The sequence below is a fragment of the Panthera leo genome, chromosome F2 (genome assembly GCF_018350215.1).
Source record: "Panthera leo isolate Ple1 chromosome F2, P.leo_Ple1_pat1.1, whole genome shotgun sequence".
NCBI lineage: Eukaryota > Metazoa > Chordata > Mammalia > Carnivora > Felidae > Panthera > Panthera leo.
The window spans coordinates 78,622,126-78,643,372 of record NC_056695.1 but is presented as its reverse complement, the minus strand read 5'-3'; the positions used below and the strand labels follow the sequence as shown (position 1 = coordinate 78,643,372).

Below are 21,247 nucleotides of genomic sequence, written 5' to 3'. Positions count from 1 at the left end.
CTGTGCAGAGACGCAGAAGGTAATGAGCTCAGAAAGGTTAAGATGCACGCTCTAGGTCACACAGCTCTAAGTGGGGCTCAACCCACAAGTATTTGACCTTCCAGGTGCTGAGTGCTGTCTCTTTATAGTCTGTCCAGGGCAAAGGGCACGTGCCAGCCTAGAGTTGGCTGGAAGTCCAGCGTCATGAGTTTGTGCTATGGGCCAGGGTATCATGGGAAAATAATCGATACAGAAACTACTCTGTGGGCCCCTGTATGGTAGATACCCTGTGAAGAGCTTTGTATCTTATCATTCGAGCTTCGATACAATCCTATGAGGTACATTCTAAAACAACCCCAGTTTTATAGATGATGAGACGGGTGCTCAGAGATGTTAGGCAACCTGCCTAAGGTCACACAGCAAGGACCCTGTGGTCAGGAACACAGTCTAGATCGGCCCAAGTCTGCCACTCTAACTCTCATTCAGTGCTAAACCTTTCCTGTCCCTGCTGTTTCTTACACCAGGCTTGGAGCAGCAGGGTTTAGTGGTGCAAGATGGGTACATCATCACCGTACAAGCCCTGTGACCTCACCTCGTGGCAGCACCTTAGAAGGTTGGAGATCCCCCACAGTCGTCCTAAAGTCTCGTGGCTCAGGTGTCGCCTGGACCCAGGGTCGTGTTGGCCCTGGGGATGCAGACACGAGTGCTCCCACGCGTGCCCTCCATTGGCTTCCTTGAACCTGCGTGAGCTTTCCCGTTGCCCGAGGAACAGAGTTTGAGCTAGTAGGTCATGTTGTCACCTTGGTGTGGGCACTGTGCTCAGGCTCCTCTGAGAACCCGCTGTCCTGGCCTGTGGGACTTGAGTCGGGACAGTCGTGTAGGGGACGTGGTAAGGACGTGCTGCTGGTGGTGGGTCCATCGTGAGCGGTTCTTGTGGCCGCCCTACGGCCGTGGGTGTCATTGCCCTCCCTTTACGACCAAGTGGCCGGTGCTGTTCAAGTGGCCGGCGTCCACATGGCACGTGCCTGAGCTGATCACCCCCTCGCGTCCCCAGCTCCCCCAGCGCTCAGGTCATGACTTTTCCTTTACGTACATCACCAGGGCACACGAGGTCCTCTCTCAGAGCCAAAACAGAACAGAACAAAACAAAGTGTTTTTTGCAAAGTGTTCCTGGGGAAGCTTCCTAACACCTGCCCTGGCCGGGCAGCCAGGACACCTCCCATTTCTTTGGAAAACTCAGGTCTGCAGTTTCTCCCGCACGTTCCCCGCAACTGGAAATGGAAGCCGCACATCTCCTTACTTTGTTGTTGATGTTTTCTCCCGAATTGTATTGAGTAGTTCCCTCCGCTGACATCCCACGCCCGCTCCCCTTGGGCAGGGTGGGCAGCTCCCTTTGCAGAGCGGTGTTCCCCTCCCTGGTCTCCCGTGCTCCTCCCCACCACTCACCCCCGTTCTTCTCCTTGACAGGTTTTGACCTGATGGATTTGTTCCGTGTGAAGGAGATCCTGGGGAAGAGAGACAACGGAGCACAGAGTTCCTATGTCCGGATGGGATCCTTCCCTGTGGTGCAGAGGACAGAGTGAGTGCTCACCTCTCCTTCGGGACTTGCCCTGGACGCCGGCAAAGCGTGGGAAGGCGGCCAGGCAGCTGTGGTTGCACACTGAGCACTGAGAGGGGCTCGAAACTACTCAGCGCCCTGGGGAGGTCGCTTGGGGAGGTCGGAGACAAAGCGACCGAGCCACTGCCCTGGGAATGCAACCTGTTTCTTAGCAGATCTGTCACTGTTGTCTTTATCGGTTCCCGGGTCCTTCTGTACCCTTCTCTCCATATGGATTTGGCGTTAATCATTCATGCATGCATGTGTGTTTCTGTCAGTTCGTTAAACAACAAACATTTATGGCCGTAGGTAACGTGGGGCCCCCTCTGGACCAGCCACTGTAGTACATGTCAGGCACAGCACCGCCCAGCCTCACGTAGTCAGTTTGGCCACTGGCACCCCGGTTTCAATGTTTATTGGGTGCCTGGCCTCACACAAGTTATTGGACGCCCCAGTGCCTCAACTGTGTCCTGTTTTCACCAGATGTGAGTGTTTCTGCCCCGCAGAATTGTTGAGAGGATTGTAGCACACATTTGTCCGGGGGCTGACACCTGTTGGGTCTCTGGTCAAGGGCTGATGATGATACCAAAGTCAGCGTTCCATTCTGCCCACTTTGAGGCAGACAGATCTTCTGAAAACAGAAGTGATATTTCATCATGACTCTCCTTCTCCATCTAGCAATTAAAGTTCCTTAATTGCTCCCAAGTGTCCCAAGGGCAAGAAAGGTCCTGTGTGTGATGTGACCCATTCCTACTTTTTTGGCCTCAGCCTTATCCCCTGGCTCCTTGTCTGGCTCCTCTTTCTCTGTTCTGGGAGCTTCTAGGCACCTTCTACCCACCACAGGGCCTTCGTTCATGCTCTTCCTTCTATCTGAGACTTCCTGTTCGTCCTTCAGACCAGTGCTGAACCATGATGCTCTCAAAGATGCCTTTCCTCACCTCCGAAACTACCTCAGGCCTCCCCCTATCTTGTCTCATTACAACCTGCATTCCTGCATAAAACAAAGTGGCCAAGTTGCAGCTAATTACTTAATGGTGTAATTATTCATTTAGACTGTCTTCTCTGCTCCGCAAGAAGCCTGAGCAGGGAGCTAAGTCTGGTCTCTGCTGCAGAGCCAGCATTAAAATGAGCTCTTCCTGGAGGAGGGGATCATTCAGTATCTGTGGAATGGATGGATGGATGGATGCATCAGTCCATCCCTAGTTAGTGAAAATGCCCCGTTAGGTCTGATCCCAGCAAACGTGAGCTGGGAACACCAGGCCACAGAGCTGGATTTGGATGTGTGCATTTTCTTTTGTTTTTTTAATGTTAATTTATTTTTGAGAGAGACACAGTGCAAGTCTCCAATGAAACCCTTGGAGCTAACAGAATCATGGCTGCAGGTGCCAATCTGTGCGGCGTTTCTGGAGCAGTGGATCTGGGCTCCAATTACGCTGAGTCCTTCTGAGAGGGGATTTCTATATGGTACCAAGTTGCTTTTTTTTTCTTGTTAAGTTTGAGAGAGAGACAGCATGAGCATGGGAGGGGCAGAGAGAAAGAGAGAGAGAGAACCCCAAGCAGGCTCCGCACTGTCCGCACAGAGCCAGATCTGGGGCTTGAACTCATGAAATAATGAGATCAAGACCTGAGCAGAAACCAGGATTGGAAACTTAACCAACAGAGCTGCCCAGATGTCCCCCAAGTTTGTTTTAGTTGCAAAACGTGGGAAACAAAATCAGACCCAAAGAAGCTCTGATATTTCTTTTTATATTAATGTTTATTTTTATTTTTTTTATTTTTGAGAGAGACAGAGACAGAATGCGAGTGGGTTAGGGGCAGAGAGAGAGGGAGACACAGAATCCGAAGCAGGCTCCAGGCTCTGAGCTGTCAGCACAGAGCCTGATGCGGGGGTTGAACTCACGAGCTGTGAGATCATGACCTGAGCCGAAGTCGGACACTCAACCGACTGAGCCACCCAGGCACCCCAGAAGCTCTGATATTTCAAGGGAGAATAGCATTCTTGTAATTTTTAAAGCTTTAGATTCATGCACAAATATATAGACAAGTGTAATTTTTTATTTGCAGGTGAATTGTGTGCATAACGAAAAGGGGTGTCACTTTCAATATTAATGTTTTTCTCACATGTATAATGTTTAATGGGCAGTTTACACACCTTGTCTAATTTATTTCTCACTACGGTGGGTCAGGGGAGCAAGGCAGGTATTATTGTCATCATTTTTGCCATGTGACGACGGAGACTGTAAGTGGGATAGTCGTGTGTCCACCATCATGGGGTGCGTACGAGGCAGAAGTTGGCACAAAGTCGGGTCGTCCAGCTCCATGGCGTTTGTGTTTCCCATTGTGATCTTGTTATCTTCTGTGTTACTTGTGGAAGGGATTGGTTTGGGCCACTTTTGTTTCCTTTAGATGTTCTCTGTCAATGCCCATTCCCCCCTCCTGATCATAATACCTTTTTCATAAGCTATATATGCTTATATGGGTGCTTATGTTTATATAAATGTTCTCAGAAAAAGTGCTGGTCTCTCTCTCTTTATCTAAATATAGAGAGACAAATATAGACGCAGATTTGTAGATCTGTGCTACATAGATCTGCTTATCTGCAAGGATCCATCTGTATTTATCTATGTGTATGTAGATGTCAAATGTGCACAGATATGTGTTGTTTCAAAAGTATAAGAAAAAGGTGTGTTTGAAGAAACAGTTCCATGGTTTGACTCATTACTGAAATCAGAAGAAAAATGAGATGAAACGCAGTGTCTATTATGGCAGCAAAGCCCATGTCTGTGCAGTCAGGTGAGAAAGGCCCATCTTCCCCCCGTGGGGACAGTCACCATCCTCACCCCTCAGTTCTTTGGGGGCCCAGCACTGAGTGACAGGCTGCTCCTAGTGCCTGGAGGTGAGCTGGGTGAAATCCCGGCTCAGAGAATGACTCTGAACAGCGGGGGCTCCCTCCCAGCTTGGATCTGAGAACCGAGAATCCCACAAGGAGACCAGTCTGTGCTCACAGGCTCTGCAGCCAAATCAGGGGTCCCAGAGGGTCTGCTAGCCAGGAACCAGGAACCCAGACGCCTCCTCATTTCCCTTCCCGGCTTTCTGGCTAGACGACTTCCACCCCCTCCATTGGAGAAGTCAGTGCCCTGCAGTCCCCAGGCAGGGCCCTGCCCCTGGAGCAGGACGTGGTCCCAGGGTCTTTGGGGTGAGGGTGCCACCAGTGGATGGTTAAGGGAACTGCTCTGGGGACAGGGCCCCCTCTCTGTGTGGGTCTCTGCCCAGCCACCTACCAGCCAGATTGCGCCCTGTTAACCCTCAGCTACAACGTGATGATCAGATCACCTCCTTTGTAACTCCTGTGACGAACAGTTTTCATTCTTTTTCTTTTTAAAAAGTTTTTATTTATTCTTTTTTATTTTTCATTATTTTTTTAAGTATTCATTTATTTTGAGAGAGAGAGAGAGTGAGCAGGGGAGGGGCAGAGAGAGAGAGAGAGAGTGAGAGAGAGAGAGAATCCCAAGCAGGCTCCACACTGTCAGCACAGAGCCCAACGAGGGGCTCAAACTCACGAACCATGAGATCATGACCTGAGCCAAAGTCAGACACCCAACCGACTGAGCCACCCAGGCATCCCTCAACAGTTTTCATTCTGAGCGTGGAGGGCAAAGACAGGAATGGGACCCTCTGGGCAGAGCTGAGGGGAGCTGAAGTCCCCCCAGATGAGGGCCTGGCTCCCCACGCTGGGCAGGGACCTGGGGCTCTGCTCCGTGGAGACGAGAGGATGTCCTGGGGCACAGGGTAGGGGACCATGCAGCATGAGACACAGCAGCTGGGCCCTGCTGAGAAGGAGCAGGCAGGGGGAGAAGGCGGGTACATTCGGCTGCATTTGACCCGGACGGTGGGTGGGTGGCAGCTTAGCGTCTAACATTGATTTTGTCGAATGGTGATGGTCGAGTCAGGGAGGCTTACATGCACCAAGGGGGTACATTTGAAGGCCTGGGGAGACAGTGAAGGGGCCATAGCAAAGGTCTACAGAGGCTCATCTCGAGGCCCCGATCGAAGGAGGCAGTAAAGACAGGTGAGAAGGTGGATGTTAGAGATGCTCGGGAGGTCATTCGGCAGGACGTACTGACCCACGGGGCACCTGCTCTCGGGAAGCGTGAGAGATCGTCCCTTGCAGCCCGCACGCTCATTGCTAAGCCCACTGTCGTCCGTCTCCGTCCCCCTCCAGGGATGTGTTCACACAAGGTTTGCCTGATGAGTATGCCTTCGTCACCACCTTCCGGTTCAGGAAAACGTCTCGGAAAGAAGACTGGTACATCTGGCAGGTCATTGACCAGTACGGGATCCCACAGGTAGGAGCGGCCGTGTCTCAGGGGCCGGGAGCTTTCTGTTTCCTTCTCGTGGGGATGGTGTCATCCGCCGTGTTTTCTCCAGGGCCGTCCATCCTGGGCCCAGGAGATCACGAGTCTGGTGTATGAAGCCCCAGAGAGACGTGGCTTCTTTCCCTGAGGGCAGGTCCGTTCCTGGCACTCTGGGTGAGGGGAGGCAGGAGACCTCGTCCCTTCCTGCCCTACAGGTGCTCAGCCGAACCAGGGAGGTGGCTCTGTTAGAGCGGCACAGCTCGTGATAACAGCGGAAGGCGTAGCTCAGGGTCAGCTAGTCCTGGGTTCAGATCTTGTGTCTGTGCCTTTCTTGGTGTGGGCCTGAGACATGCGAGCTTAGCGTCCTGAGTCCTGATGCTCCTCACGGTCACGTGGAAACAGCTGCCACGGGTGGTTGGGGAAGGTGGGGTGAGCCACGTCTCTCGTGCATCTAGAACAACGCCTCTTATGTGAACATGTCGTGTTACATCGCTTCCCTTCTTACGCCATTCTGCTCTTACCCCGAGTGCCGTTCTTGGCCATCTCAGGTGCATTTTGGCGTTCTGCCCCCTCGAAGGTAGAACGACTCACCAGCGGCACGCAGCCAAGTCAGGAAGCGGGGTCTCAAAGAGGCATTGGCACAACACGCTGGTTTGAGTTGCAGGCGACACTGAGTTTTGTGCCCGTGCCAAGTCCCCAGTGCAGGGACCGTCCCCGTCTTCGTCATTTACCCTTGTCCCCTTTTGAAGACGTACTCCTCTTCAGCGGGCGGACCCGGTCTGTATTTTCATTTGAGGCTGAAATGGAAACGTGCTCAACTGGACCCCTGTGGCCACACTCGTGGGCTGTGGCCAGAGGACACGCTGCTCCACATGGCGAGCTGCGGGCCGGGCCGTGTACCGTGGTGAGGGCTAGACTCTGATGCCGCACGGGCTCGTTGATGCACCCCTGCTCTCTGTAGGGGCAAGAGACCATCCTGGGCACTTCGTATATCGAGGCTGTGGGTCTTCTTCCCAGCCTGTTGCCATCTTGCCAGGAGGGGACTGAGTATGTGCGGTTTGTCCCCTGTCTGAAGGAAAAGAGGGATTTGAACCCAGGGAGCCCAGCTCTGCGTCTGTCTCTTATCCACCGTGCCCAGCTGGCTCCTGTCTCCCTCAGTCCTGCTAAATGATGTTTCCAGAGCATCCCTGGTCAGACTGAGATGCGAAACGTTTTCGGCCCTGACGGCTGAGTGCCCTGATTTCCTGAGTGTGGGAGGCTGGACGGAACAGATGAGGCTCCTCTCCAGAGGCCGGTTGTCTGGAGGGCAGGCAGCTCATGGTGTCTCTCATTCACGTCCACCTCCGGCACGTGGGTCTTCCTTCTCCAGTTTCGCAGGGTCTGGTGCAGTGGGACTGGGCCCCCGCCATGCATTCTTGCAGGGCAAACCCCCGCCCCCTCGTCTGGGTTCTCTTCCCTCATGGCATTTGCAGAGCTGTGTGGGATTGCTGTCTGCCATGCCTGCGTCCTCCCCTCCTCTTTCCGGAATGAGCCATGGGCTGGGACACTACAGAGCCGTGCAGAGATGGCCTGCCTCGGAGGACCTCAGGCTCCTCTGCAAAGAGGCACCTGGCATTTCGATTTCATTGAGCGAGCCTTGATGGAGCACGGTTCCCTGGCGGTCTGAGGGTGGCCCCTTCTCGCCCCGGGGGACATACTGGCCAGACACAGGGAAGATGGACAGAGGCCTGCCGGAAGGGATGTGTAGGCGGAATGCTGTGATTCTCTTGGTCCTGCAGACCTAGATCTTTGTATCTATCCACCACTGCATTTAGTATTTCCAACCACACTCGCGTTGGTGTTCTCCTCACTTGTCATCCACTCATTCCAGATACGGTCGAGGGGCAGGAAGGAGGCTGGCCCCGCACATCAGAGATGAGGCTCCAGAAGTTTGGGGAGGGGACAAGGTTCCTTGTAAGCAGTGGAGGGACTTCTGTTTGAGCCCAGGCTCTGGGAGGTGGGCAGGTCCAAAACAGGAAGACCGATTCGGAGACTGCTGTAGTCATTGAAGCAAAAGATGATGTTGACCCAGACCGCTGGTAACACTAAACTGGGTGGAAATGGTCAGATCCTGGATGTATTTTGAAGGCAGATCCAGTAGGATTTGCTGATGGATCTGAGCCTTGAGGTGCCTTCCTGAGGTCCCCAGCTGGCCCTGGTGGACACAGGACTCTGGCCTGCCAGGCGCCACTCCGCGCTCTGTGTCTTCCGAAGAAATTTACATCCTGAAAGGAAAGCCGTGTCCTCATGAGGCTCCCGCGGTGGTTCAGGGACCCAGGACTCAAACATGGGAGAGCACTTTCTAGAAACAGAAGACCATGATTAATAATAGAAATATTAGGGTATGAGGATTAGAAGTGTACTAGATTGTTGGCCAGGGTTCATAGTTTTCTGTGTTTTACCAACACAGCACGCAGTGCAAAAAAACCCCCCAAATCTCCCTCCTCCACTGTCCAGAGGTCACGTGGGGCCCAGAAAGAGAAACCAGAGCACCTGGGTGGTGTTACAAGAGCTGTGGCTGATGCCCAGCAGTGCGTGGGCACCTTCCTTCAACCTGAGGGCTCTCATTCACTCATTCAGTACCTTTTTTGGGGGGGTGGCACTATGTGCTGAGTGTTGTCCTCACCCCTGAAGAGAGGCCAAGAGAGACAAAGTGCCTGCTTATGAGGATGGGGCAGGACAGTCAGGAAACAGGTGAGCAAGAGAAATGAACACTGACCAAGCACTCTGAGAACGAGAACAAGTGAATGGAACAAGTGGGGGGATGATGCGAGAGCACGTGAGCAGGCTGGAATCCAACTGTGTGTGTGTGTGAGAGAGAGAGAGAGAGAGAGAGAGAGACAGAGACAGAGAGAGAGAGAGACAGAGAGAGAGTGAGTGAGTCGGAGAAGGCTTCCACTGTGTGATGCCGTTCAATTTAGTCCCTTTTTCATTATGGCTAATACTCAGAGCAGCACCTGGAATATGGTTGACGCTGCATAAGTGTTTTACATACACCATGTTGATTCACTTAATCCTCATAATGACTTGGTGATGTAGGTGCCATCATTGGTGCCATTTTACGAACGGGGAAATGGCACAGAGAGGTTAAATCACTTGCCCGAGGACACATAGCTCAGAAGTGACTTGCCGGTTCGGGTGTAGGCAGACAGCCGCCAGCCCCAGTTTTGGGAGAGGGTTTTAAGAAAGTGGCCAGGGTTAAGGTTGATGATGAGGTTAAGGGTCAGAGTTAAGGAAGCCGACAAGGGATACTGAGGTGCGTCCTGGGATTAGTAATAGCAAGAAGCGGCACCTAGGCGGCCTGGGCAGGGAAGGTTGGTGGTTCCTGGAGGCCGTGGGTTCTGGAGCCATGGAGGAGAGCGAGTCCTCACGTGGCCTTGGTGTGTGGATGGACACAGCCACACCACCGGGAATTAGGCCCCAGACCCTGTCTTCCTGCCTAAGGTCTCCATGCCGTGGACTTCCCACGGGCCACGCTGATGAGAAGCCAAAGGGCACAGGAGCCCAGGTGCGGGAGTCCTTAGAGGTCAGACTTGGGGTGCCGGAGCTAGGCAGGGAGGGGTGGAGCATGGGCGTCAGGGCACATGAAGACTGGTCCCGGGGGGGGCGGGGGCAAGAATATATTCATTCCTTCACTTGCTAATGAATACTTTTTTTTTTTTAATGAAGGCTAAATTTAAGTTCATTCATCTATTTGAGAGAGAGAGAGAGAGAGAGAGAGCGAGCACGGGAGGGGCAGAGAGAGAGGGAGAGAGAGAGAATCCCAAGCAGGAGAGCCCGATGCGGGGCTCAAACCCATGAACCTTGAGATCGTGACCTGAGCCGAAAGCAAGAGTGGGACAGTGAACCGACTGAGCCACCCAGGCACCCTGTGAATTCTTCTTTCTATACGTTACATAATCCCCCTTACCTTCATGTGTCTGTGTTTCACACTGTCATATTGCTGACATGGGGCACCTTGCTTGCCTGCTGCAGATGGTGCTCAGTGAATATGTGTAAGGGAGGAAGCATGAGGGAGTGTCCATTCATTCATTCATTCATTCATTCATTCAAAGAACAACAAAAGTAAAACTTTCTTCCAGAATTTCCCAGGCATTTTGCAAAGGGCGGGGCGTCCTCCAGTGAATGTGAAGATACGTGAGTCCTGCCCCTAAGGAACTTTATCCTCCTGGGGCTTCAGTTTCATCCCCACGGTGGGAGACAGTGTGGGGTCTCAGCCTGGCATCTGGCTGGGCACGTTCTGTTTGGCCAGCCCAGGGTTTTACGGAAACCAACCGGGGTTTCTCACTGGTCTCGGGACTCAAGTGCTTTGGCGTGAGTTGTCCCACAGACGCACAGAAGTGCTCGTCCTGCATAGTGCCACCAGGCACGGGGTTGTGGTCCCTGGATTCAGGTGGAGCCCAATTATTGCATACCCAGTACAGGCTTAGGACAGCCTGCAAGTTGGCACCAGGGCTGAGGAGGGAACCGAGGCTTTGCCCAAGGTTGCCCAGCGGAGAGGGTCACGGCCAGGACGTGACTCGGGATTCTGCAGCCCCTTCCCCTCTCGCCCTCTCTCCCCTTGGGTCCCTCCCATGCAGCTCAGGGGGCCTGTGGTCCTCTGCTCCCCAGGTCTCCATCCGGCTGGATGGCGAGAACAAGGCAGTGGAGTACGATGCCGTGGGCGCCATGAAGGACGCCGTGAGGGTGGTGTTCCAAGGCCCCCGGGTCAGTGACCTCTTTGACCGGGACTGGCACAAGATCGCCCTGAGCATCCAGGCCCAGAACGTCTCCCTGTATATCGACTGTGTGCTGGTGCAAACGCTGCCCATCGAGGAGCGGGAGAACATCGACATCCAGGGGAAGACCGTGATCGGCAAGCGCCTATATGACAGCGTGCCCATCGACGTGAGTACCGGGACGCGGGGATGGGGGGAGGCTCCTGCGCCCAAGGTCCTGGGGTCACCAGGGCAGGGAAGCCTTGGGAGTCAAGTGCCCTCGCCTCCCCCAGACTTGTCCGTTTCATTTGTCAAGATGTCATCTTGGACTGCTGTAGGAGGGAGGACCCCACCTCAGAAACCGTATTGGAACCCAGGGTCCCCTTCATTCATTCATGCATTCAGTTGTTCATTCAGCTGGTCATTTTTCACATGTATATTGAGCACGTGCTGTGTACCAGGCACTGTGCCCAGCAATGGGGACATCTGTCTGCATATGTATCTGTAGGTAGTAGATACGGGGAATTCTAAACTTTCCTGTGTATTTAAATAGAGCCTTTTTTTTTTTTTTCTTTCTTCTCTGATTGTAGAAAATTTGGAAAACACAGTATATGCAAAATAAGTAAAAAAAAAATTGTCCTCCATGCACTGCCCGGGGATGACAACCAGTGATAACTCCGTAATGGTACCAGTGTCCTCCCGTGTCCTTCCATCAGTGTTCTTTCTTCCTGCTCTTCCCGTCTCCTTTTCTCTCCTCTCTTTTTCTTTTTCCCTTAATTTGTATTTCTTTCCTCTGGAGCTGCCTCCGCACCTCCGTGCACACAAGACGCGGGCACCGTAAGTGCATGGCCCCGAGACGCGCATGCGCAGGGTGCTGGCACTCCCTGCGTGCGATCCCTTCAAGCCCAGGCAGCCTTACCTGCCACAGCAGGAGCATCCGCCTCCCAAGGAATAATCAGATCACGATTTGGGATAGCTCTCTCCAAAACCACCTCTTATCCTTTCTTACACTCTCACGCGTGTCTGTTATCAAAGATGTTGTTGGAGGTGAGCTCAGTTCTTTGGAGTTCCTGCAAACGATCCATGGTTATCCTAAATCCTAAATTTAGGCAATCCTAAAATTGCTTTTTGCTTTTCTTCCTAAGAGGATGGGTCAAAGCTTTTCTTCTTTCTTCTAGCTGCTTCGATGCACTTTATTACACGTTGTGTTTAGTTACTGATGTTTCCCCGTTCTAATCAGCAAGCCTTGGGTCTTGAACATGGTGCCATGTGTCCAAGGACACTTTCCTCATGAGGAGCACACCTGCCCGTCGAGTTTGAGCTGTAGACCAGCTGATAGGGTTCCACTGGGGCATGTGCCCTTACGATCAGTGATTAGGTTGTAAGGTAAACCATTTTTGACTTTCTCACATAATGTAAATTTCTCAACAAAGTGCCCGAACATTTATATGCCTACCACCGATGTACAGCAGTCCTATTTTCTTAAGTCCTCACTGGTATATTGATATATTTTATTTTTTAAAAGATTTTATTTTTAAACAACCTCTACGTGCAACGTGGGGCTTGAACCCACAACCCCGAGATCAAGACTAAGCCAGCCACCTACTGAGCCAAGCAGATGCCCTGATGTATTTTATTTTTAAATGTTTTTTGTTTTGTTGATCTGATGGGCATATGATGGTATTTTTTTGTCTTTTCCACCTGTATTTCCCTGCTTCTGCCGCAAACAGCCATCCTGTGTATTTGATTGCCCACTTGACATCCCCTCGGTGACTGGGGATGCCCGTAGCATTTGCCTGTTTTTATGATTATGCTGTGTGGGTTTTTTTTTTCTAATGACTTCTAGATAATACATATATATTCTGAATATGAATTGCATATTTATTATACGTTGTGAATATTGTTTCCTGATCTGTCAAGCACAAACCATAAGCTAAAAAATTGAGTAATTTTGAACACCTCAAGATTCAAGAAATGGTGTTATGGCCAAAAAAAGCACCATAAACAATGTTAGAAAGTCTCTTACAACTTGCATTGTTAGCTGAAGAAGAGATTGTGAACATTGCCAGTATGTACAGATTCCTTGAAATGAAGACCAGAGAAGGCTGGCCAGAGGGAGTAGGGCAGAGGAGAGACGGGGCGGAGGGAGGCAGGTGGCACCCATGAGCCGTGCCCGCGCGTGTCCACCTCCAGTCCCCTTGAGTGGTCCTGCCGTGGTCACGCACGGAAGCGATCTCGGCTGTGCCTGCTTGCTCCTTTGACCTCTGCAATGGAAACCAGGCTGATGCTTTCCGTATGTCGCTGCTGACAGGGTGAAATAAGATAGTAGACGTGGGCCCAAAGCAGAGAAAGAAAATCCTAAAAGCAAGTAAAGCTACAAAATCGTCACTCAGACTGCTGCAAATTCCAGCTGAGAGCACCACGCTGTGCCCGCCCCTTCGTGCCCCCACCCCACGTCCGATCCAGGCTGCCTCCCAACCTTAGGAAGCAGATACCACGAACACCTCAGTTCACGGCCGGGGAGAAGGACGCTCCTTGAGAAATGTCCTGGGTTTTCTCAGGTCGCAGAGCCAAAACGTGGCAGAGTTGGGATTTCTGCTCAGACAGCCCGTCTTCAGTGCCCACCTGCAAACCACGCTTTGGCTAAGACCACGGGCGTCGGGGCCTGGCGAAGACAGAGCTGTGGCATGTGCACGATACAAGCACGGTCATGCCAGTCCCCGTCAGAGTGTGTGTTATTGTCACAAGCACAACCCCTTTAACCCTCCCCACACGCCACGGAGGGGGCATTGCTCCTGTGCTACAGGTGAAGAGTCCAGCTCACAGACAGTAGCTGGTTTGCTTAAGCCCCCCCCCCCCCCCCGCCACCGCCAGCCCTGGGCCAGTGTGGGGTGAGGCAGGATGGGTCTTGGGAGCAGCCTGTCGGTGAAGCCTGTGGGAAGGGCAGAGGTAGGTCAGGGAAAGCTCAGCGTTGCATCCGAAGATATTCCCTGGGGCTGCAGGGAGCAGGTGGATGTAGAGGAGAAGGAGGGGTGGGCCGTTAGGGAGCAGTGAGAGGCCCAGCGGTTGGGGGCCTCCTCAGGGATAGCGAGGTTCCTGGTGCCTCCCGCTGAGGGTGGGGGTTCAAGAGGAATGGCCAAGGAAGCTGACAGGCATGTAGGCAGGGGGATGCGGTGAGGGTGCCATCCAGCTGGGGGAGAGCTGGGGATCGGAGTAGGGGTGGGGAGGGGCGATCCTGGGCCCTGAGGGTGGAGCTTGTCTGGGATGCTCACGATGCCAGGGTGGGGGGCCCTTCCCCATCCCTGTCCAGAGGCCCCGCTGGCCTCCCCTTCCCTGTGTCTCAGGCCTCTGCCGGTCTCCCGAGTTGGTCAGTGAGGAGCATTCTCCCTCTCGGAGACCAGAGGGAGCATTCTCCCTCTCGGAGACCTCTCGGAGACCAGATGGCTCCGGACAGGTGAAGGGTGGGAGGCCCTCCACCTGTCCGGAGCCATCTCCTGGATGGTGCTGGTGCTGGGGACCAGCACCCGCCACCCTCCTCCACAGGGTCGGCACCTGGGTCTCTGGGGCTGCCTGCCCGGCTGCTCTAGAGCAGGCCCCCAAGCCACGGTCAGCATCTAGCACGGGAGGACCGCAGGGACCAGCACACCTGTTGGCGCTCTTGTTCTCCTTCCATCGCGCCAGTTTGGGGGTCTGGCAGGCACCCCCACCTGGCGTCTGCGCACTAAGTGCTGGCCTGGAGCAGAGACACCTCACTCGCACTTTGCCTGGTCTTGCCCACTGTGTCCTCGTGCTCCCTGGGTTCATCCACATTGCAGCCCGAGAGCTCATTCGCCCCATTGTCCCCATTGATTTGTTTATATTTAAATGTTTATTTATTTATTTTGAGAGAGAGAGAGACAGGGCATGAGCGCAAGTGGGGGAGGGGCAGGGAGAGAAGGGGAGAGAGAGAATCCCAAGCAGTGTCCTCACGGTCAGCACAGAGCCCGACGTGGAGCTCGGCCTCCTGACCCTGAGATCATGACCAAGAGTCGGATGCTTTACCGGCTGAGCCACCCAGGCACCCCCACGTTGTTAGCAAGGAGGTGCAGGCACAGAGAGATTCAATAACTTGCCCAGAATGGCCAAGTGGGTAAGCGGCTTCACAGTCTGCTTGTGGGTTCTGTGCTTTACTGGGTGTCTGGGACCCTGGGTGTGCGTCCTGCCTGACTCTCACCTTCGATGGTCGCATTAGGCCCTTAATTGGCCTCTTTGCACCCCCAGTGTGGAGTCTGGGGGCTCCGCGGGTCCCTTTCTCTCCTTTCACCACGCCATTAGCCGAGTGTCCACTTTGTATGCCATACTGGGAATCCCAGAACCTCTGACATTTGTCAACAGAATACCACACCCATTTCCCATTTCCAGCTGGGTTTCTAGCTTGAAAACAAATCCTAATGAAGTATGTGGCAGGAGATTCAATAAATTCCTCAGTCTGTTGTCAATCTTGCAAAAGCATGGGGTGGTCCAGGGCCTTGGACACAGCCAGAGAGACCACAGCACGGCTGCAGCTCTCCCTGTGACCCCCACACGCCTCTGTGCCTCACCTGGTCCTCGCCCAGTCCCGCGAGGGTGCGTCACCGCCTTCACCCTACAGCAGAGGACACAGAGGCTTGGGTTGGCGTGCCTTGACCAGCTGTGACGAGAGGAGCAGGGCTGGGACCCAAACCAGATTTCAAGCTCCCTGCACTCCCTAGCCGGTTACCCCGGCGCAGCCAGAGAAGGGTCACCAAGCTGCAGGTGGTTGACCCTGGAGGAAAGCCGGGCCAGGGAAGACCACCTAGGCTGTCATTCAGACAGAGTTACTGAGAGCATCGATGTGAGCAGAGAGCTGAGAGTCGAGTGGGGACCAGAGGGACGTCAGCGGGTAGGTTCCTGGCTTGGTGGAGGGAGGAGACCAGACGCAGGAGCAGGGTGGCCAGAGAATGATGGGACTTCAGGTGGCCGGAAAGGGGTCCCTCTGGCTCCCAGACCCTCTCAGCCACCTGGGAACCTCTCTGCCAGGCCCGGGCGTCTGTGCTCTGACCGTGACCCTGCACGTCTGTCTCTTTCTTCCCCGGCCCTGTCCTCACAGCCTTGCCAAACGGACCAGCTGCTGGGTATGTGTTTGCTAATGAAGAAAGCAGGACCCTGTCTTGAAAATGGGCTTTGTTCAAAAGCACGACTGTATGTTTTGTCATTTTCTCCTGTTCTGCGGGCTGGCGTCTCACAGGAAGTAAAACAGACAGACGGATGGGATTGTTAACTGAACTGTGGGGGGGGGGGTTGTATCCCCGGGGCACCTTCTAGAGCCAGCAGGATGAGGCCAAGCATTGAGCAGCCGCATGGCGGGTTCGCTGGGGCCCTCCAGCTGCAGCACAGGCCAGCCAGAGGTGGGTAAAGGGAGGCACTAGGCCAGGGGCACGTAGCACCCATGTTTAGTAAAATAAGCATCCCTCTATTCGCTGGTTCGGCTCAAGTTCCCTCAACAGATGTGTGTGCATACACCCATGCCTCCTTCCAACCATTCATTCTGGGCCTCTGGGACTCTGCCGGGTGCCAGAAACAGTTCTGGTGTTGGGGATCCAGAGGAAGACAGGGGAGAAGAGATGCCTCATGGGGTCTATGTGCTGGCAGGGAAGCAGGTTTTGAAAAGTAAACTAAGAAACGTGCGCAAAGACGTTTCGCGGCAGGGGACATAAAGTGACAGGCGATGGGGCCTGCACTCAGGTGGCACTTGTGGAGGTGAGGGCATCGTGGTTTGGGGAGGTGACTAGGAGTTCGCTGGGTTTTCAGGGACTTTCCTAGATGAGGGACCCCGTGTAAACGCACGGATGTGGGAAGCCAGGAGGTTGGATGCTGTGGGATGTGAGTGCGGAGTGAGGGGAAGGACCCCTGGAAAAGCAGGCAGAGCCAGGTGCTGGGGGACCCGAATGTCCCAGAGAAGGCCCGGGCTTTCTGTGCAGACTGTGTGTGCATGTGTGTATGCGTGGGCCTGTGTGTGCGTGTGCACATATACACGTGTTGTGTGTGCATCACACATGCGTGTGTTGTGTGGGTGTGTGCATGTGGATGTGTGTGTGCATGTGTGCATATTGCACATGCTTGCACGTGTGTGTTGTATGGGTGTGTGTGCAGACGCATATGTGTGCCTGCGTGCACGTGTGTATTGTGTGGGTGCAGACGTGTGTGTGTGTCCATATGTGTGTGTGTGCATGTGTGTGCATGTGTGGGTGTGTGGGTGCAAATGTGTGTGCATGCTGCACACCAAAACCCTTGTAAGTTGTGTTGAGGGACTGCGGTGTTAAAGGGGGTGATGGAGGCACATTTACTGTACAAAGTTGACTTGCGCAGCCGCGTGGAGATGCCATGTGGGTTGGGCGTGAGGTACTTTCGGAGGCTTCCAGAGACCGCGGTGAGAGCGCCCTGAAAGGAGCTCTAAATAAACGCGGTGGCAGTGATGGGGGGCGGGAGGTGGCGTGTGACAGAGAGCCTAACCTGCAGCCTCCAACCTCCTTGCACTTGGGGCTGCCACTTCTAGAAGGGCGCGCAAGTAGGTGACACATAGTCTCCCCCTGGAGCTCAGCCCAGAGCGGGGGGTGGCCCGGCTCAGACCAGAAGGGACCCCGAGGAGGAGGTGGGGCCTGCTGGAACCATGGGGACTTCGGGCTGCTAAGTCCCCCGGGGACTCACCCCCATCCTCGTTATCCTTTCCAGTTTGACCTGCAGCGGATTGTGATTTACTGTGACTCCCGACACGCGGAATTGGAGACTTGCTGTGACATCCCCTCAGGCCCGGTGAGCAGACTCCTGCACGCAGAAGAGGGGAGGAAACTCAGAGGGACAGCGGTGTCCAGGGCCTAGGAACCGGCATCCAGGGGCCGGGGTGTGCCCACCTTCGGAATGTGGCCTGAAAGGGCTCCGTTTCCTGGGCACCCGGGGTGTGGGTTGGGAGTCACGCAGGCCCCCGGTGGGGCTGCAGTGGTCCTGGCTTCAGTCAGTGCCCTCAGGCTGCAGGACGAGTGCTGGAGCCCAGCTGCAGGGAGAACAGACAGAGGCTGGCAGCATGGCCGTGGGAGGGACTGACCTGTGCTCAGAAGAGGGGAGACCGAGGCACCTTGGGCTGGTCGGCAGAGGGGAGGAGGCAGCTCGCAGGCAGGACTGGGAAGTTCAAGACAGACCAGAGTTTTTCCCCCTGACCCTCCAGGTGGGTCAGCCTCCCCCTGGGACCTCTCCACTTCTGCCCCCTTCCAGGCTCTCTCTCTCCAACCTCTCTAGCAAAACCAGTCCCAAGGCTGCTTGGAGGGCGGGCTTAGTGACAGGGCCTGTTCCCAGGGCTGAGGGCTGAGGTCCTCACACGGTGCTCCGTGGGCCCCGTGCTCTGGACGTGGTGATGGAAGCCACCAGCGCTCGGGGTTTAGACTCACACAGGCCTGACTCTGGACTGAGGAAGAGAAGGAGGTCAGGTAAGGGTCCATGAGAGCAGAGAGGTGGGAGGGGTAGAGGTGGTGGTAGGGAAAGAGGACATTACCAAGCACCTGCTGGGGGTCAGACACTGAGCTGTCCCACTGACTCCTCCTTATTGTGCATCAAGATAGACACACCCTTACCCCCATTCTGCAGAGTGTAACACTGAGGCTCAGAGGGGTTAGCAGTGCCTGCAGTTGCTGAGAAGCCAGCAGCTGAGAGCAGGTTGACCCAGGCCCTTCTGACTCCAAGGCCTCAGGAGCCCAGGACCCGTGGCCAGACATGACCCGACCTACCCCCCACCGCTCAAGTGCAGGCTCCTTGGGTTCCTGGCTCCCGTTGCGTGCACCCCTGCTGGGGCTCTGTGCAGAGTCAAGAGCCAGGTTCTAACCCACTGGGATTTCCTTTCAGTGCCAGGTGACTGTGCTAACGGAGCCTTCGCCCCCGCCCCAGCGGCCTCCCACCGTGGGCAGTGAACAAATCGGGTTTTTGAAGACCATCAACTGCTCCTGCCCGGCTGGAGAAAAGGTACCCTCCCCATTTGACCCTCAGCCCCCAGCCCGGAGCCCCCAGGGCTGAGCGGGGCAGGGTGGTCACCACGAGCAATGGCGGAGGTGGGAATTTCCCATCATGCACGAGGTCGGCCAGGGCGGATGGCCCCAGGTGCTGAGGGAGCCCTTCTTGTTCCTTGGACTCTTGTGTGTTGATGTTCCAGCTCATGAGGACGGAAGCTTTCAGACCCGTTAAGGTTTTCCTGGATTTAACCGTATTCCTGAGGTTTTTCTTGACTCCTGCTGGTGCCCTCTCCACTCACATGCAAGTAATCAAACCAGATCTGGTTTGCGAATGAGGTTCAGAGTAGGCAGCATATAAGGAGAGTTTTATCTACTTTGCTTCTGATTTACAAACAGAGTGTTTCTATGAACACCACCAGCACCATCCACTAGCCTGGATTAAAGGTCTCCTCCGGCGCCCAAGGCCTTCACCTCTTCCGTTTTTCTGTAGACCGGTGGCCTTTTTGATAAGACACAACAAAAATGAAAACACAACAAAACAAAACACCAACATTTTCCACTGTTTGAGCAGAAGAACTTCACCGAGCACCCGAGGATGCCAAAAAGCAGTACTGTGCTGGGGAAGGTCCCCGCGAGGTTCTGGGGGGCCCGTAGCCCAGGGCCTTGCCCCACGGCCTGCAGTTACATCCCCTGCTACATCCACCCTCAGCTCGGGGCCAGCATCCCCGAGGTGTCAGTGACTTTGCAGGGGACGAGGCAGACGGAAAGAAATGTGAAATCACGGTCAGGTTCGCAGGAATGGACATACTTTCAGTACGCATGTCCTGGCAGGCAGACTCCCTCCTTCTCTCCCTCCCCTCCTCCTTCTCCACCACACCTTCCCTCCCTTCTTTCTCCCTGGAGAGCCAGACCTGGGGAGCCAGGGAGCCCCCAGGAGCTCTCATCAGGTGAGGCTGGCAAACGCTGGCCCGACTTGCTGAAAGGAGCCAGCTCAGCCTTGCCGGGAGCTGAGGCTTTTTCCGGGCAGGGGGTGAAAGTGGAGGTACCTTGGCCTGGTGCCCGCTGGGTTAGGATGGGAGACGTCGGGCAGGGAGCCAGGGGGAGCACACAGGGCTGGACAGCCGCCCCTCCCCTGGCCCTGGCTTTCGATTAAGAGCCCCAAGTGAGAGGCTACCACGTGTGGGGCTTGGGTGACCATCAGCTGCACACAGACTGCAAGGAGGGAGGCCAGAGCCAGTTCTGCCCAGTCCAGACTTTTCCCCCGAGCCCGGCTGTGCCCTGAACATGTCCCCCCGGGGCCCTCGTGGTCCCTGGCATGGACCTGTGGGAGGGAGGTCTGGGGTCAAGCAGGCCTCCCCCTCCTGCTCCCCTCCCACCCCCCCCCCCACACTGCGTGGCTGAGGCAGGTCCCCTGTGGCCTTTCTAGCCCCATTTCTCTCCACTCTGCTCTCCCAATTTCCAGGATTCCTCGCAGGGATCATGACTTGTCTTCTGGCATTTGCGTGGACCACCCCCCCCCCCCTTTATCTGGCTCATGCCTTGTCTTCTCTCAAGATGTCCCCGGGGAATCCTTTCTGAGCATGCTGTCGTCTATGTGAATTCCCTTCTCCCTCCCTGTAGCCTTCCTCCCTTCCTTCCATCATCCACCGTGTACCCCTGCAATAGCTATTTACTCAGCACCTGCTATTTTCAAGACCCTGTGAGCCATTCCTCTCCCTGTGCTTCCATCTACCCTAATAATGATCACATTTGGATTAAAAACCTCTACCCATCTTCACTTCCATCAGGTAGCTTTCAGATGGCAAAGATTCAGTCTTGACATAGCTGTGTTTTCAGCCACTGATGTATATAGCCTGATTTTATTAAATAGTGGTGGAGCTGAGGGACAGATGGATCAGGTGTGAGGATAATGGGCCGATGGCAGCCGGAGAGGTGGGAGGGAGGGACAAAGGAACACACCATCTCTTGCCGCAGGACGAGGTCTTTCCTCTTCAAGATTATCTTTCACCTTACACATTCTCAGCCTCCAATTCTGGTGGCATCACCCAGGAGTCCATTCCCGGATTCACTCACCCATGCCTTATTTTTTTTTTTTTTCAACGTTTTTTATTTATTTTTGGGACAGAGAGAGACAGAGCATGAACGGGGGAGGGGCAGAGAGAGAGGGAGACACAGAATCGGAAACAGGCTCCAGGCTCTGAGCCATCAGCCCAGAGCCTGACGCGGGGCTCGAACTCACGGACCGCGAGATCGTGACCTGGCTGAAGTCGGAGGCTTAACCGACTGCGCCACCCAGGCGCCCCACCCATGCCTTATTTTTGACAGTAAACAGTAAGCACCCACTTGTGCTGAGCACCGAGGTTTTAAGACACATAGTGCATGGTCCTCCGAAGTGCTCCAGCGAGCTGTGGAGCCCGGGAGCGCTGAGGTGCTCCCGGCCTGGGGGGCTCGCCAGCAGGCTGCTTCCCACGCACAGGTGGCGGGAAGGGAGGCTCTTCCCCCTCCCCCAAGAAGAGGCCACATGGAAGAGCTTCAACAGCCACCTCATGAAATAGGGGTGGCCTCTGGATCGCCATCTTTAATACT

The 21,247-nt window shown here is 54.6% G+C and overlaps 1 protein-coding gene across 5 annotated transcripts in view; it reads left to right on the top strand.

Annotated features, from left to right (window-relative positions):
* The window catches only part of COL22A1 (collagen type XXII alpha 1 chain), a 259,317-nt gene that overhangs the window by 56,178 nt on the left and 181,892 nt on the right, over positions 1-21,247 (top strand). For all 5 annotated transcript variants that reach the window (XM_042923636.1, XM_042923634.1, XM_042923635.1 and 2 more), the window contains exons 5-9: positions 1,447-1,558; positions 5,799-5,922; positions 10,582-10,857; positions 17,397-17,477; positions 18,558-18,674. In XM_042923636.1, coding sequence (XP_042779570.1) covers positions 1,447-1,558; positions 5,799-5,922; positions 10,582-10,857; positions 17,397-17,477; positions 18,558-18,674 — 710 coding nt within the window. The remainder of the gene's footprint in view (positions 1-1,446; positions 1,559-5,798; positions 5,923-10,581; positions 10,858-17,396; positions 17,478-18,557; positions 18,675-21,247) is intronic.